We start from the raw sequence: 15,632 nt of genomic DNA on the forward strand, positions 1-15,632 counted from the left end.
CGGTGCTCCATGGCTACTCCCTGGGAAGTGCTCAGGGCAGCTCCCCACTCTGTGCTTGCCGTACCGCCCGGTGCCGGGAGACCCTGGGCCACCCCCGGCTCTCCCTGCTTGCTGCGCAGCTCTGGGCCTGTCCTCCCCGTCCACGTCTCGGCCCTGCCAGCAAGCGACGGGGTGGGGGCTCCAGGGTGGGGTCTGGCGGTGGGGGGCTCACACAGCTGGGGGCTCACAGGGCCTTGCGCCCGCGTCGGGGTCCCGCTTCTCTCGGGGGCCTTTGCCCACGTGCAGGAACCAGCACCAGGGCTCGTGCGCACAGGCCGGCCCCTCTCGTTGGCGTCTCTCCTCTGGGCGCGTCGGCCTGACGCTGCTCCTGTGGCGGACAGGAGGCTGGGCATGCCAGGCTTCTGCCCGCATCCGCCGGGCCCCCCAGCAATGCTGCAGACGGGCATCCCGTGTTGGCCATGTGGGCAGCGGTGGGCCGAGCCTGCAGCCAGGGCCCTGATCCCGCCGGCTCCTCCTTGGGGTGGACGCCCACAGCCTCCACAGAGACGCCCCAGAGGCGAGTGTGGGCAGGCACAGCCGCCCCCTACGGCCCCGGGCGGGGGTCTCAGGGAACCTCAGAGGCCCGGGAGAGCACAGTGGAGAGACGGGGGTCCCGGTGGGGGGGCAGGAGCAGCGGTCAGCATGAGCGTGCGATAGCCCAGGGACATGCCCAGGGCCCGGCTCGGGGATGTGTCCCAGCCAGCTGCCCCATATCCGAGAGCAGGGGGCGGAGGAGCTGCGAGGGCCCCTGGGGGGGCTGGGAGGAGGGAGGAGTCTCACAGGCCCGACCCACAGGGCTGGTGGGGGGCAGAAGGAGGGTGCCCGGACATGAACGGAGGCTGGGCTCTGCCAAGGCTGGTCCTCACTCTCAAATGCTTCCAGAACCTTCTCTGGATCTCCGATGGAGTCCGGTCAGCAAGTCTGCCACGATCGAAGCGATGCCTACGTTCCACTGCTCAAGTTTAGCCCCTTTTATTGCGGCGGGCGGTGATGGTGCAGGGTCGAACCTGGTCCTCACTCCTGCCAGCAGCCACGCCCCACCCTTCGCCATTTTAAGTCACTGAAGAGGAAGTTCCAGAAAGTATCTGCAAACTCTCCCTCCGTCAGCCTTTCCCGTCGCCCCGTCGCGGCTTCTTCCGCCCGCCGTGGTTAGGCCGTTCCTGTGTGGGGGAGACGTCGGAGCGCCTGGCCAGCCGGGGCCTCGGGCATCTGGGAGCATTTTTATATGTGCGGAAGGAATTGATACTTAGAAGCGGCACTTCAGAACTTCCCGAGCTACAGTCCAAAGAGCTGCTCGCTGGCGTCGTGCGATGCTCTGGGACACCAGAGACCAACCTCCGTGGGCCGTGCTCGCCAAGCCAGACCTCGGCAGAAGCCGCCACGGCGGGCACGTCCGGGCTCGTCGCTCCTGTCACCTCCCGTGGACGCGCTCGGCTGAATTACCGAGAATGAAATGTATAGTGGGATACATCGCAACCATATATTGTGTACAGTTTGTATATAAAAAAAGAAAGAATGATTAAAAGTCGATGAGAGACTGTTTATAAATCTTGATTGCTTCATAATTTTAACTTTGAGCAACATTTTTATCATAATTATAGGCTTTCTTAAAGCATTTATGCAGATTGTCGCTGCTCAAAGGGGGTTTATTCCATTTTGGTATAAACTACACTTTTTTTCTTTATGAAATCGCTCTTGGAGCGCCCAACCGTCCGCTCTGCACCGAGCTGGAGGCAAGTGGCCGAAGCCGGGTGTGGGGGCGCCCCCGGGAGGGAGGGGCTCTCCGCCCCGTCCTCACCCCGGCAGGGCAGGCCGAGGTCCCTGGGCAGCTTCCCAAGTTCCCCCTGAAGGACAGAGCCTGGAGATGCCAGGCTGGTCCCCGCCCACGGGTGGAGTCGCAGAGCGTCAGTGTGGACATGTGGACGGGAGCGGCGCCCCGCCCAGCCAGCGCGGCAAGGGCCCCAGCGGAGACAGACCTGGGGCCACGGGGAAGCCTCCTCCCCTCCTCCTTCCAAGGACGCCCCACTTGGCCCCTGTGCTCGCAGACTGACCCGGAGGGGAGGCAGCCCCAGATAGAGGCCAGCCCCTCCCGGCCGCTGACCGCAGAGAACCACGGCTCCCCCGCGGGAGCAAGCATCCACGCGACACCAGCTCCTGGACAAAGAGAGGCCCGGATGGAGCCTGCGGGAGGGAGAGGCTGGCCCGGGGGCTCCGAGCACCTCACCCTGAGAGCAGGGGTGCCCCCAAGCCACGCCCTGCTCCCCAGAACAGACCAAGGGGGAGCGGCCCTTCCCAGGAGCAGCAGGGATGCCCTCCCCTGGCCTGGGGCCGCGCTGGGCTCAGGTGAGCACTGTGTGTGTGAGTACTCGGCCCACAGTCAGGCAGGGCCTGGGCGGCGGCAGCTCCTCAGCTCCCCGGAGCCTCCATCCTGCCGGCCGGCAATGGGTTCCGGGTGGAGGGAGAAACCGGGGCCATTCCCAGGAGCCCGGCGCTGACCTCGGGGAGCAGGAGCACAGGGCCCAGACGCCGGGGCCTGCGTGTCCAGCAGCCCTAGCCTGGGCCCCTCCCTCTGCCATGCTGCTTGCCCCACCGGAGCCTCCCCCTGCCCTTCTCCAGACTGGACCTCCACCTGCCCTCGGGGTACTGGGGACGCAAGGCCTGCTCCTGGGCCTGCTCAGGATGTCCTCCCCAGCCCCAGCCGGGCTGCCTGTCCAGCCCTCTCCTGCTGCCCGCCCTCCCGGGGAGACCGGGAGACGTGCCCGGCACAGCCTGGTCAGCCTGGGGGCACGGCTGAGTCCATGGGACAGTGCAGCTTCTTGGTGACATCTGGGTAGATTCACAGGAACGCGAGTTTAGAGCCGAGATCCTGCACCTGCCCTGGGCGCCAGAGCCCCACGCAGGACGGGGGAGAGCCTGTCCAGGTGCGTCCTGAGGCCTCCCGGGGCCTGAGGGAGAGTCTTCACGCTGACCACTAGTTTCCAGCCAGGCCCTGGACCTCAACGCACGAAGAGCGATGGACTGAGCGGTGGAGGGGAAGATGCCCCTCGACGCCCCTGAGTGGTCCTGGGGACTGTGGGTGCTGAGGCCTGGCCCAGTGGGCGTGGTCATCTGCAAGGTCCTTCCAGCGATCATCCCTCCTCTGGGCGAGGCACCAAGTGAACTGCTCGGCCCCAGTCCTGAGGGAGAGTGTGAGGGAAAGTGGAGTTCCTGGAGGCGCTTGCCTCAGGCCACCTTCAGGAGAACAGAGACCTGCCTCAGAGCAGCCAGCCCTGTCCAGCACAGAGGACAGCCTCTCAGCCCCCGCCCAGGGGCCTGAGGGTGAGCCGCTTCCTTCCAGGGAGAGCCGGCGTTTCTCAGAACGCTGGAGGCCCATTTGCCCTGGGCCCCTTTGTAGGAGAATCACAACGTTCTGCTCCGGGAGTAAGACCTGAGGGTGAAGCGTTGGCTGAGGTCAGAGAGCGCAGCAGGCCACCTGGCCACTGTCTGTGGGCCACAGGCCGCGGGAGCTGGGGACACAGGCAGCGGTGTGTCCCCGAGAAGCATCTGGGCGGGGGATTGGGAAGACAGTGCAAGGTACCATGGCGGCGAGGGGCACACGGAAGGTTCTGACTGTGACAGGGACAGGCCATGCTGCCCCGCAACTCGCAGAGGCCAGATCCTCAGAGACCCCTGGGCCCACAATGCTGGGGCTCCTGCCCATGCCTGGGGCCCAGGGGGTTCACCGCCCCCTAAGAGGAAAGACCGCTGGCCCCTCGGGCAGTCTCCCCCCGGGGCTCGGGCAGGCCAGCACAGCCCGTGCACACGCGGGTGCCCACAGGCGGGCCCATGCCGTGCACACGGCAGCTCCCAGCCCGTGGAGATGAGACGTGAGCTTGACATCTGTTTGCCAGAGTGTTCCTCCCGGAGCCTCACACCCACTATTAAGTGACAGGAGCGCGGCAGCCTGTCAGAGGCAGCTGAGTGGCAGCTGCTCCGCTCAGAAAGCCGCTCAAATATTTGCAGGTTTCCAAGCTTTATGCGGTGTTGTGCCCAATCTTTCAGCGACTTAACATGCAAAATATAAGTCAGAGTTTTAAATCTGGATCCCAAAATGTTTCCATCTTCCATACAAAAGGAAAAAGCACCCAGGAAGTCTGCGGGAGACGTCCTAAACCCGCGTGCCTCTGTCTCCCGTGCAAGCTTCCCGCAGAAACCCATTTTCAGAAAAGAAAACGAGAGACACATCCCCGCAGCTCAGAGCCGGCAGGTGACAGTGGGCTTCCTCGCAGAAGGGGCAGGCTGCTTCAGCGCCCGTCGCCCGGCCGCCCCCGATGCCCGCCCTCCCCCCTGCACACGGCACTGTGCAATTAAGAAATAATTTGCAAATGACACAATGCGTCTCTCGATTCCGGTCCATTGAGGAAAAGTCCTGTGGGGTTTTGTCTCCACAATCAGAGCAGCAGACGAGGGTGCAGCTGCAGCCTGACCGGACAGACGGCCGCCCCTCGCGCCCCAGCCCTGCTCCACCTCAGCCTCCTCTCCGTGTCCTCGCCGGCGTCATGTTCTGGGAGAAGGCTAGGTGGCCTGTGGGACCGGGTCCTCGGGAGAGTTACTTGCTTTTGAAATGTTTCCCCAGGTGCTGGTTCTAAGTCCGCAGTGGTGCTGCTCGGGCTGGGGGTGCTGGGATGAGCTGAGCGGAGGCGGAGGGAGGAGGGAGAGAGACAAAGAGACGCCTCGGCCCACACACCTTCCCCAGAGGCCTGGGCCAGGGCCAGGCTCCAAGCAGCAGCCTTGGGGCGCGGGCAGTGCGCCCCAGACCAGTGCGGCTTGGTCCACCAGGCAACTGTCACCTGGATGGTGCCCATGAGGAACCCTTGCAAGGCCACTGGGCAGCAGGGCACGCACCTGGCTCACAGGCAGAGGTGGTGATGCTGATGCTGCTTAAACCGCCACCCCCCCCCCCACCCACTGAATAAGGCGAGGGAGGGAGGGCCCGGTGTCCCTGGGGAGAACAAAGCTGCAGGGAGAGAGGGGAGGGGACAGGTCCAGCTGGGGGCCTGGGGGCCGTGCTGACCACCTAGGGGACTCACACTGGGGGGGGCGGAAATCCTCCCTAGAGAGTCTGGGACTACCACCAGCGTGGAGAGAAATGACTATTTTCAGGGGACCTGGACGCTTAGATTTCCAGGAAGGGGTGGGGTGGGGGTCCGTGGGGGGGGGGGGTGGCGGAGGGGCATCCGGCCCAGGACGGCTTGGGGGAGGAGCAGGGGAGACCGCGGACCCGGGTTGGGGGGCCGGCTGTCCGGGACCGGGGGTGCGCGGGGGAGGGCCTGCGGGCTGGGGGACCATCGCCCGCCGTCCCAGGGTGGGGCGCGCGGGGCGCGGGACGCGGCAGCTCCACCTCCCGCACGGAACAGCGGCGGCGTCGCAGCTGCTGGCGAACCAACTGCTCGATTCTATTCACTGTCGAGGAGGAACAAAAAAGTGGCTATTTATTCGAATACTTGTTTGGTATTGTTCGCGCCGCACAAAAGGCGTTTCATTATGTGGAGGGATCCCCTTTTCCCAGCGAGAAACAATAACTTGAAATTGTCTCGCAAGGCCTTGCTATCGGTAATAAATTTCCCGTCCCGGCCGCGCCCGGCGCGCGTGTGCCGCGGGTGTGCGAGCGGCCGCGTGAGTGCGCGTGAGTGCGCGTGAGTGTGCGCGCGTGGCGGCGGCGGGCAGGCTGCGGGAGCGGCGCGCCGGCGGGCAACTACCTGTAAGTGCCCGCAACTGGCGCGCGGGGCCGGCGCGGGGAGCAGGTGGGCGGGGGGCCGTTCGCTTACCTGGAGGCGCACTCCGCCCCTCGCCCCGGGCTGGGCCGCCGCTCCGGGCCGGGCCGGGCCGGGCCGGCGAGGGCGCGGGGCGCGGGGCGCGGCGGACGCGGGGGGCGGCGGGGTCGGCGCCCGGGACGGCGGCGCTGGGGAGTCGGCGGTTCCGACGCGGACGCCGCCCGGCGCGCGCGCGGGGCTCGGGGCGACGCCTTCGCCTCCCGCGCGGGGACGGACGCCGGGAGCGGGGCACGGCCGGCCCGCGCGTCCTCCCTCCTCCTGCGAAAAGGCGGCTCCGGGCGGGCGCGGCTGCGGCGGCGGCGGCGCGGGCGGGCGCGGGTCCGGGCGCCGCTGGGCCGTCGGCGAGCCTGATCCCCGCCCGCGCGCGCCCCGGCTGCCGGGAGGGCCGCGGGCCGGCCGGGGCGCGTTCCTTTGTGGCGGGCGGGCCGGGGGCTGCGCCGACGGCACGGGCGCGGGCCCCGCGACCCGGGCGGCGCAGGAGCCGGGCGGCCAGGGCGGGGCCGGGGGCGGGACTGGAATTTAGGAGGGAGGGAGGGAGGTGGGGTCCCGTCTCGGCCCCGAGCGGGAGTCTGTCATCCGCGCCCCTTCCCCACTTGGACCCGGCCAGGCGGGGCTGGGTCGCCGCAGGGAGCTACCCCGCCGGCCCAGGGCGCGCCCCAGAAGGGTCCTCCCCACCACGTTCGCCCCGTCCAGGCGGCGTCCCGCATGGGGCGATGCGGGCGGGTTCTCTCCCGCCTCCCCGGCTCCCTGTGCGCCGAGGAGCGAGCCGGGGCAAGGCTGCGAGCGGCGCTGCGGTGCGGAGCGGTGCGGGCGCTCACGGGGAGCGGCTGGGGTCTGCGCGGAGGGGACACTGCCTGCCCCGTGCGCGGGCCGGCGGCTCGCTCCGGAGCGGATGAGCCCGAAAGCCGGCACCCTCGGCTGCCTGGTTGCGCCTTTGTTCCAGGGGCCACCCCAGAGCAGAGGGCCGCCTCCCAGCCCTCCCTCAGCTTGGGGGACACCCTCCCTCCGCCCACACGGCTCCCTCCCTGCCCCCAGGGTCAGGGTCAAAGGTTCTGGTTGCCCTTGGGACAGCCTGGTGGAACTCTAGGTCTCGGATTCCGGCGTGTCCTGCAGGTGGGCTCCCGCTCCTTCCTGACATCGCTGCAGGCGTATCCTGGCCGCCCGGCCGGCCTTTCGGGGCAACACAATCTTCTGAAGGAGTCAGGGACCTCTCACCCGAGCCTCTCTCCGCCGGAGTGGGGGGTGGCGGCAAGCCTCCTCCCCCCAGCCCACGGACCCCCTTCCCACACGCTGCTCTCTGAAGTAAGCCAGGCACGCCTCTGAAAGGGCTTGAAATGGTGTCAAAGTGATGTTTCAATCTCATTGAAAAGTGTATTAAAGGACAAGATGTGATTTCTGGCAGATGCTCGGATGGAAGCAGAGATTGGCGCGTGGCCTCCCTGGCGTGCGTTGATATTGCAGCCGCGGAGCTAATCTAATTTGCAATAACAGGGATGGCCCAGGGGCCGAGGCCCTCCTGGCCCCTCATTCCTTCCCCAGGCGACCCCTCTCCTGCGGCAGACAGAGGCTCAAGGGGCGAAGGGACCTCCGCGGCTTCAGCCCTTCCCCCACACGCTGCTGCCCTGGTCCCACCCTGGGACCCCCCCACGCGCTGGATGCCAGAGTGAAGGGCTGAAGCCCGCCTGGCAGCGCCCCTCCGAGCTCCCAGGTTACCTGAGACCTGGTGCATCAGAGCAGGTGTGTTCGGTCCCGCCAGTGGGGGTCCCAGTCCCTCCAGTCCCAAAGTTTGATCCTGTGCTGAGTCTTCACAGGCTTCTAGAGAACATGGACTGCCTTGGCGCCGGGCTTTGTATTCTGTGATCACACCGGGCACGCGTGTTCTTTACCAATAAAAAACTACTCGCGGTAGAAAATTACGACTTTTGTACAACGTAAAAGGTGTATTCAAACTGTTAATTACGGGGGCTTGTGTAGATGGAACTTTAGCGGTGACCCGTTTAATTTTGTGGTAATTACTGGCAGAATAAAACAAGGATGAATCACAATACAGTATGTTTATGTGTAAGGAGAATATTGCGTTCAAGTAGTTAAGCCAAGGAGTAAGAAAACTTGGAGGGGGGTGCAGAACTAGGGAAGGACACACCCAGCACATCCGCCAGGACACCCACCGAGAGTCCCCAGGCCTCGTCCTCCTGCTGTGCCTGCTCCCCTGGGCTGTTCTGGTCAACCTCACTTTCAGGACTTCCTGCAGGAACCTGGGATGCCCAGGAGGGTAGTGGGCAGTGCCAGCTGCCCCCATGCTGGGGACAGAGTGGGCTGGCAGGCTGAGGCCAGACCCTCCTCCCCCCGCAGGCAAGTCGGTGGGCACTGGAGGTTCCCTCTGCCCAAGCCCCTTCCCCCAGGCCCTCCCCTCTGGCGCCTGCTGGGCAGCAAGGGAAGCGGCTCCAGGAGGGACTAACCAATCTGTGAGGCCGGAATGTGGCAGGGTGATGCCAGTTGCTGCACTTCTGGGAGGGCAGCGGGCCAGGCCTGGGGTCCCCACTGGAACTGCTCTTTCCCTCCAGGCCCAAGGGTGCGCCCAGATCGCCAGTGTCAGGACGAGGAGAGTGGCGGGGAGCAGACCCCTCTTTAAAGGACCCCCAAGCCTGGCCTGGCTCACTTCTCCACCAAACACTGGGCCTGGGGGTGCCCAGGAACTCAGACCCTGTCCGCCCCTCCGCCTCGCTTCCCCAACGTGCCGAGGAGAGAAGGGCCAAGCCAGCAGAGGCGGCAGAGGACACGCTGCTGGCCGGGGCGCCGGTACCGGCGGTCGCCAGCTGGATGCCCCGTGCTGCCGGCCTTCCCGCTCTTCTCCCATTCATAAACCTGGTGGCTCCAGACGCAGCTTGAATATTGACGTCTCTCCCCCAACTGCTCCGCCGTTAACCCAATTACAGAATTCATCAAGAACTGTGTCGAATTATCTCTTTCCATACACTATCAGCATTAGCCTAATTAAAAGCTATAATGTCTGATATAATGATTAAATCGTTAGCTCTGCTGTAGGGAAGCAATATTTTGTTTTCCCTTCAATTAGAAGCTGATTGAGGTTTTCAGAGCAGGTCAGCTGTGAAATTTGAATTATATGTGTGAGCACTGCTCACAGGGTGAGCCCCTACTCGAAAGCTCGCAGATTCTCCAAACGCTTTCCCCGGAGAGCCGGAGGCGCAAACAGCCGTGGCTCGCCCGCGCGAGCGCCCCCGGGAGCCGGCCGCGGACGGCGGGGACCGCGCCCCTAGCCCCCGTCCTGCGCGCCAGGAATCGCCTCCAAACCCGCGAGGGTCGGCGGCGGGGAGGGTCGGCGGCGGGCCGCGCGCTCAGCTCCTGCCCAGGCGCTCACTCGCCCCGACGCCGCTCGGCTCGGGTCGCCTCTCCGCGGGACTCCTCTTCCCCTTCCCGGCGCCCCGTCTTTCCCGCTCTCTAAACAAAACTAAACGAAGCGAAGAACTTTGGTGCGCCTCTGGCTTTCTGCCGCGGAAGCTCGGGGCCGAGTGGGCCGGGGCAGGGCGCAGAGCAGGAGAGAGACTGGCGCCCCGTGAGAGCGCCAGGGCCGGGTCGCGCCCGCTTCCGTCGCGCGCGGGGACCGGGAAAAGGGCGCGCGGACCAGGGCCTCGGACCCCGAGCCTCTGCGCGGCCAGCAGACGGCGATCGCGGCCCGCAGGCGCCGGCCCCGGCAGACGCGCCCCCGGAGGCCGCAGCAACCAGAGCCCCGACTCCGCGCCCTGGGCAGTACCGCTGCGGGCGCCTCCTGTGGGCGGTGACCGCGGGGACGCGCTCCTGAGCCTCCGTGGCGCGCCCTTCCTCGGCCTCTGAGCCCCGTCACCCACGCTAAGGCCTGCAGAGCCGCGTCCTCCAGCACCGGGCCTGGCACTTGGGGGCGGCTTCGTCGGGCGGCCCCTCCAAGCGCCCTCGCTTGGCCTCCGAGCGCCTGGGGGTCGCAACGCGATCCTGAACTGCAGGACGGCCGGCTCGGCGCCACGCACGCCCCGCAGGTCGCCTTTGCGAAGGCCGCGGGCAGTGCAGGCCTGCCGGTCCCGTTGCCCCAGCTGCAACTTCGGGCCGCTCCCTCAGATTTCTACTGGGCCGTCTCTGCTCACCGGGCGCCTGTTGTGGGAAGTCACAGCTTGGGCCGTTAGGGTTCCCGCGCGCTGGGGCAGAGTGATAGCCACTGCCCGGGGTGCACCTACACCCACCCAGCACCGCCAAAGCCGCAGCTGTCCAGGCTGGTGGTGAACCGCAGTTAGTGGCAAGTCCAGGCCTCTGGATGGCCCACACGCACACGCATCCTCTGTGCAATCCTCCATGCATGTACGTGTGTCCATTCTGTGCGTGCACACGCAGGTGTGTCTCACACATTTATACATGCTCCGTGCTCATCATTGTGCCAGTGTGAATACTTGCGTGTTTATGCCGTCTGCGTGCACATGTACAGGCATGCACACGTTAGTGTGTGCAAGCATGTATTGTGCGAATATGCTGTGCAGTATCCATATTTTCTTGTGTGGCATGTCGATATGCCTGCAAACTGTGTATGCGTGTGTGTACCATGCATATGCCTGCGTGCACACGTGTACGGTCTGTATGTGCTCTTTCTGTGTGCCCCAGTGCACATCCAGAGGCTTGTCGTTTGTGCACACATGTAGGTATACAGCCCGTCTAGCCTACATATCCACGCATGTACGTGTATTATGAAGACACAGTCTGGGGGGCATGCATGCATTCCTATGCATGAAGATACGGATAACCTTGTGCAGAAATGCGTGAATGTCGATTGCAATACAGAGACATGCATATGTGCACATATATTGAGTGTATAATCAGACAGGAATACCCGCACGTGTATTCGCGTGGCTTCTGATGGTGGCTTGGGTCTGAATTTCTCTGGTCGTAATTAAGCTCAGGGCTGGGTATCGGAAGCAGTTGTGCCTCTCCACGTCTTAAGTTGGCCTTTTAGGCATTTGGAGTCAAGCGACCCGGTGACACTCCTGAGTCTCTGAGAGGCTGTTTGATCAGTCCACCGGGAACTGTACCTGGGGCAGCGCTCTGGGGGTCTGGCTCCACGTTCCTTGAGCTTCTGGGGTGGTCCACGAGAAAGCCTGGGCTTAAAGGAGGTGCTGGGGGGAGGGGGTCTCTCTCTACACGGTCAGTGACAGAGGACTCCAGGGCAGGCAGTCCGGGCTCCCGCCGGCCATGCCAGCAAGCGTGACTGTGGCATGAATGAATCTTCGTGCCAGCATGTGCGGGCGCTGAGGTCTGGCATGCAGGGCTGACCACAGCCTAATTGGCACAGGTTGCCGCTGCCAATCACCTAGACCTTGGCAACAAGTGACCCCTGCCGCTGCCATTGAATACTGTGCCCGCTAGGGCCCAGGGCACACGCTGCTGCAGGCCTCTCGGTGGTAACGCCAGGCTCCATCCATCTACCACCCATGGATGGGTGGCAGGCGCCGCCAAGCAAGGGCAGCATCCCACTGGGGAAGGACTTTCAAGACTCTGGGAGAAAGAAACTAGACCATTTCCAAGTCAGCGCCCAAGTTCCCGGACAGAAAGCGAGCGTTCCCGCAATGGCGCAGCACTGCAGGGTGTTTATGAAATAAATTGCTCCATTGATATGGAAAATAATGTGCCAAGCAGGATTCAAACAAAGCATTTTCAGGGGGTCTCGGGCTATTTAGTTTACAATCTAAATTGAAAAGCAGAGGAAAGAAATCGTTGAGTTGCTAAGTGGATAATATAGTTTATAATTTGTAAACCATTTCCTTTATTTCAGGCTTGCTGACTTTCCATAACTGCTGGATACGCTGCACACCGATCGCCTCCTAACCCGTCCAAAGCCGGCCCAGAGCGCTAGCAAACAATGTTCTTGTTCTTTCTGTTGTTGTTGTTCATTCACAATGTAACCGATATTTGTAGGTAGCGCCTGAAACAAATAAAAGGGCTTAACAAACTTGATTGTCGAAATGAGAAGGTGCTGGAAAACCAAGTTTATAACCCAGATATTTCGTGAAAGTGAATATGGAATGACATTTCCTTTTTAATGTAATTATATATTATTTGACGCGCTCACTGCAGAACTCTGAATGCCCTGGAATGAAGGAGTTTCATTAGCAGAGCCCAATCGCTGGCGCATCGCATCCTACGGGAACCGTGCAAGGAAAAAAATGTATTTTTTAACGCGACAGGAATAATCATAGTAATCCAGAGGGGAGAGTGTTATTTCAGCCCCTTATTCAAGCAAATAGGATCAGAGATTTCATAACCTTGACGCTTAAAAAAATAGCGGATGGGGAAAGGGCACCCGGTATTCCCCGCCCAGCACACTCAGAACCGGACACGGAGGAAAACTTGCGTCCCAGATCAAGGGGGTCCCCGGCTTGGTCCCAGCCTCGAGCCGCCGGGGGCCTCCCGCCCAGCACCGCGGCTGCGTCCGGGCGCCGGGCTCGACGCGCGGCCTCGGCCGCTCTCCAGGCGTTGGGCGCGGGGAGGGAGGGCGGGGGCTCGAGGGAGCGCAGAGGGGAACCGCGGCGGCGGGGGAGCCCGGCCGGGCGTCGCGGTGGGACCCCGCACGCGCCCCGCGGCGAACCGCGTGCCGGAGCCGGGCAGGCTGCGCGCTGGGCAGGCACGAACTTTGCCAACTGCTGTCGAGCCGACGGGTCGGCGCATCCGAAGCCCGCCGCCGGGCTTCTCCGCGAGCCCTCCCCGGAGGCGGCACGCCGAGACGGGGGCGTGACTCCGGCCGCCCCCGCCGGCGGGGAGAAGCGCCCGCGCCTCGGGCGGGCGGCGGGCCGGGCGCGCGTGTCCCCGCGCGCGCGCCGGGGCGGCGGCGCGGCGGAGAGGCCCGGCCGCGCCGCGGGGACCCCGAGCCCCGCTCCCCGGGCGGGGGCGGGCCGGGCCTTGCTGCGCCCCGGCTCCCGGGCGCCCGTTAATCACCCGGCGCGCGCGGGCGGGAGGGCGGGCGGGCGGCGCGGAGGGGGCGCTCGGGCCCGCCGCCGCCGCCGCGCCGCGCGCGCTCAGGAAGCGACGCGGCGGTGACCCCCTCCCGGCCTCCGCCCCCCGCTTCCCGCGGCCCCCGCCCCCCGCTCCCGCGGCACGTCACTCGCCGGCGCGCCATGCAAATCACCGCCGCCGCCCGCTCCCATTGGCCGCCGCGCGCGCTCTTAATGGCAGCCCGGGCCCCGCGTATGGCTGCTGGGCCCCGCGCGTCGCCGGCCCCGCGTGCGCCTCCGCTGCCCGCGCCCGGCCGCCCCGGCCGCCCCCCCCGGCGCCGCGCTCCCCCCGGGCCCCCGGGACCCCACCTGCCCGGCGCACGCGGCGCGCCGCCCCGCTCCGAGTCGCCGCCGCCGAGCTGGAGGCCGCCGAGGACCGCGCGCGGTAGGAAGGCGGCGGCGGCGGGCCCCGCGCCGGCCCCGCGCAGCGCTCGCGCGTCCCCAAAGTGGAGCCGCGGCCGGGCCGCCGCCGCGCGGGCGAAGAGGGCGACCGCGACCCCGCGGAAAGTTTCCACGCGTGAGCCGGAGCGGCCCCGAGCGCGCGCCCCCGGCCTCCGCCGCGCCGGGACCCTCGCGGCCGGCCGCCCCCGGCCTCCGCCGCGCCGGGACCCTCGCGGCCCCCGCCCCCGCCCGCGGGCCGTCTATGCGCCGCGCGCGCTGACCCGCCGGCCGCCCCGATGTACAGCATGATGATGGAGACCGACCTGCACTCGCCGGGCGGCGGCGCCCCGGCGCCCACGAACCTCTCGGGCCCCGCGGGGCCCGGCGGCGGCGGCGGCGGCGGCGGCGGCGGCTCCGGCGGCGCCAAGGCCGGCCAGGACCGCGTGAAGCGGCCCATGAACGCCTTCATGGTGTGGTCCCGCGGGCAGCGGCGCAAGATGGCCCAGGAGAACCCCAAGATGCACAACTCGGAGATCAGCAAGCGCCTGGGCGCCGAGTGGAAGGTCATGTCCGAGGCGGAGAAGCGGCCCTTCATCGACGAGGCCAAGCGCCTGCGCGCGCTGCACATGAAGGAGCACCCGGATTACAAGTACCGGCCGCGCCGCAAGACCAAGACGCTGCTCAAGAAGGACAAGTACTCGCTGGCCGGCGGGCTGCTGGCGGCGGGCGCGGGCGGCGGCGGCGCGGCCGTGGCCATGGGCGTGGGCGTGGGCGCGGCGGCCGTGGGCCAGCGCCTGGAGAGCCCCGGCGGCGCGGCGGGCGGCGGCTACGCGCACGTCAACGGCTGGGCCAACGGCGCCTACCCCGGCTCGGTGGCCGCGGCCGCGGCGGCCGCTGCCATGATGCAGGAGGCGCAGCTGGCCTACGGGCAGCACCCGGGCGCGGGCGGCGCGCACCCGCACGCGCACCCGGCGCACCCGCACGCGCACCACCCGCACGCGCACCCGCACAACCCGCAGCCGATGCACCGCTACGACATGGGCGCGCTGCAGTACAGCCCCATCTCCAACTCGCAGGGCTACATGGGCGCCTCGCCCTCGGGCTACGGCGGCCTCCCCTACGGCGCCGCCGCCGCCGCCGCCGCCGCCGCGGGCGGCGCGCACCAGAACTCGGCCGTGGCGGCGGCGGCGGCGGCCGCCGCGTCGTCGGGCGCCCTGGGCGCGCTCGGCTCGCTCGTCAAGTCGGAGCCGAGCGGCAGCCCGCCGGCGCCCGCGCACTCGCGCGCGCCGTGCCCCGGGGACCTGCGCGAGATGATCAGCATGTACCTGCCGGCCGGCGAGGGCGGGGACCCGGCGCAGAGCCGCCTGCACGCGCTGCCGCAGCACTACCAGGGCGCGGGCGCCGGCGTCAACGGCACGGTGCCCCTGACGCACATCTAGGCCCGCGGCCGCCGCTCCGAGACTCCTGTGCAGTATTTGTCGCGCCCGGCGGACGGCGGGGCCCCGCGCCCGGGACAAAGCGCGCGCGCGGGCGGCCGGGCGGGCGGGCGGGCGAGGGAGGCCCGGCGCCCGGCCGGCCTGCCCGCGGCCGGGGAGTTTTGTAGTCTACCGCTTTCGGGTTGGTTTGTTAATTTATACAAAGAGGTCCCGCTCCCCTTTCAGACGGCAGCATTATATTCTGGGTTTTGTAAAACTTTATGTATCTGGAAATCCCCCTTCCCCCCCCCCGGTTTTTTTTTTTGGTTTTGTATGATTTCTTGTAAATGCATTGTGAAAGTTTTATTTTAGCCGTTGCGTGGTGGGGAGGGGGCAATTCAAATCCTGTACATAGTTTCCTAAAAAGAAAAGAAAGAAAAGCCTTTCTTCTAAGAAAATTGGAAAAGACCCCCCTCTTTAAGAAATGCGTTGAATTTTGAGTCAATAAATTTGAAGAGCGAGAAGGTGCTCCGTGCCCCCCACCCCCATCGATTTGAAACGTGCAATTTGCTATGCATGTTTTGTGAGTTCGAATGCGGTTGGTAAATCTGGAAAGAAAAGAAAAAGGAAATTCATTATCAGCATGAACTAAGTGTGAGGGTCCCCAGGGAGTGCGAGGGTTTTCAGGGAAGGGAGGAAAGTTACAGCCACACGCCGTAGATTTTGTAGAGTTGACAGTTTTAAGAAGGGACGGAATAATGACCCCAGGCGGAGTCCAGGCCGCCAGTGGCCTGCGTCTCTCGGCCGGCCGGGAGCGGGGCGCGCGGCAGGCGGTGCCGGCCTCGACTACCCGCGGCAGGATGCCTGATCCGGGAAAAACCCGGCCCAGCGGCCGTTCCTCCCTGCGGGCGGGAAAGGGGCAAAGCAATTCTGCTGGATTTCCCAATGGCCTCCAGGAA

General features: G+C 65.8%; 1 protein-coding gene across 1 annotated transcript; it reads left to right on the top strand.

Annotated features, from left to right (window-relative positions):
• The first annotated feature begins 13,544 nt into the window (after nt 1-13,544).
• SOX1 (SRY-box transcription factor 1) lies at nt 13,545-14,698 on the top strand. The gene has a single exon (XM_056129816.1). The coding sequence runs from the start codon at nt 13,555-13,557 to the stop codon at nt 14,695-14,697; it is 1,143 nt and encodes a 380-aa protein (XP_055985791.1). The 5' UTR covers nt 13,545-13,554; the 3' UTR covers nt 14,698.
• Nucleotides 14,699-15,632: the final 934 nt, after the last annotated feature.

The sequence above is a fragment of the Sorex fumeus genome, unplaced genomic scaffold (assembly GCF_029834395.1).
Source record: "Sorex fumeus unplaced genomic scaffold, SorFum_2.1 ptg000072l, whole genome shotgun sequence".
Taxonomy (NCBI): Eukaryota; Metazoa; Chordata; class Mammalia; order Eulipotyphla; family Soricidae; genus Sorex; species Sorex fumeus.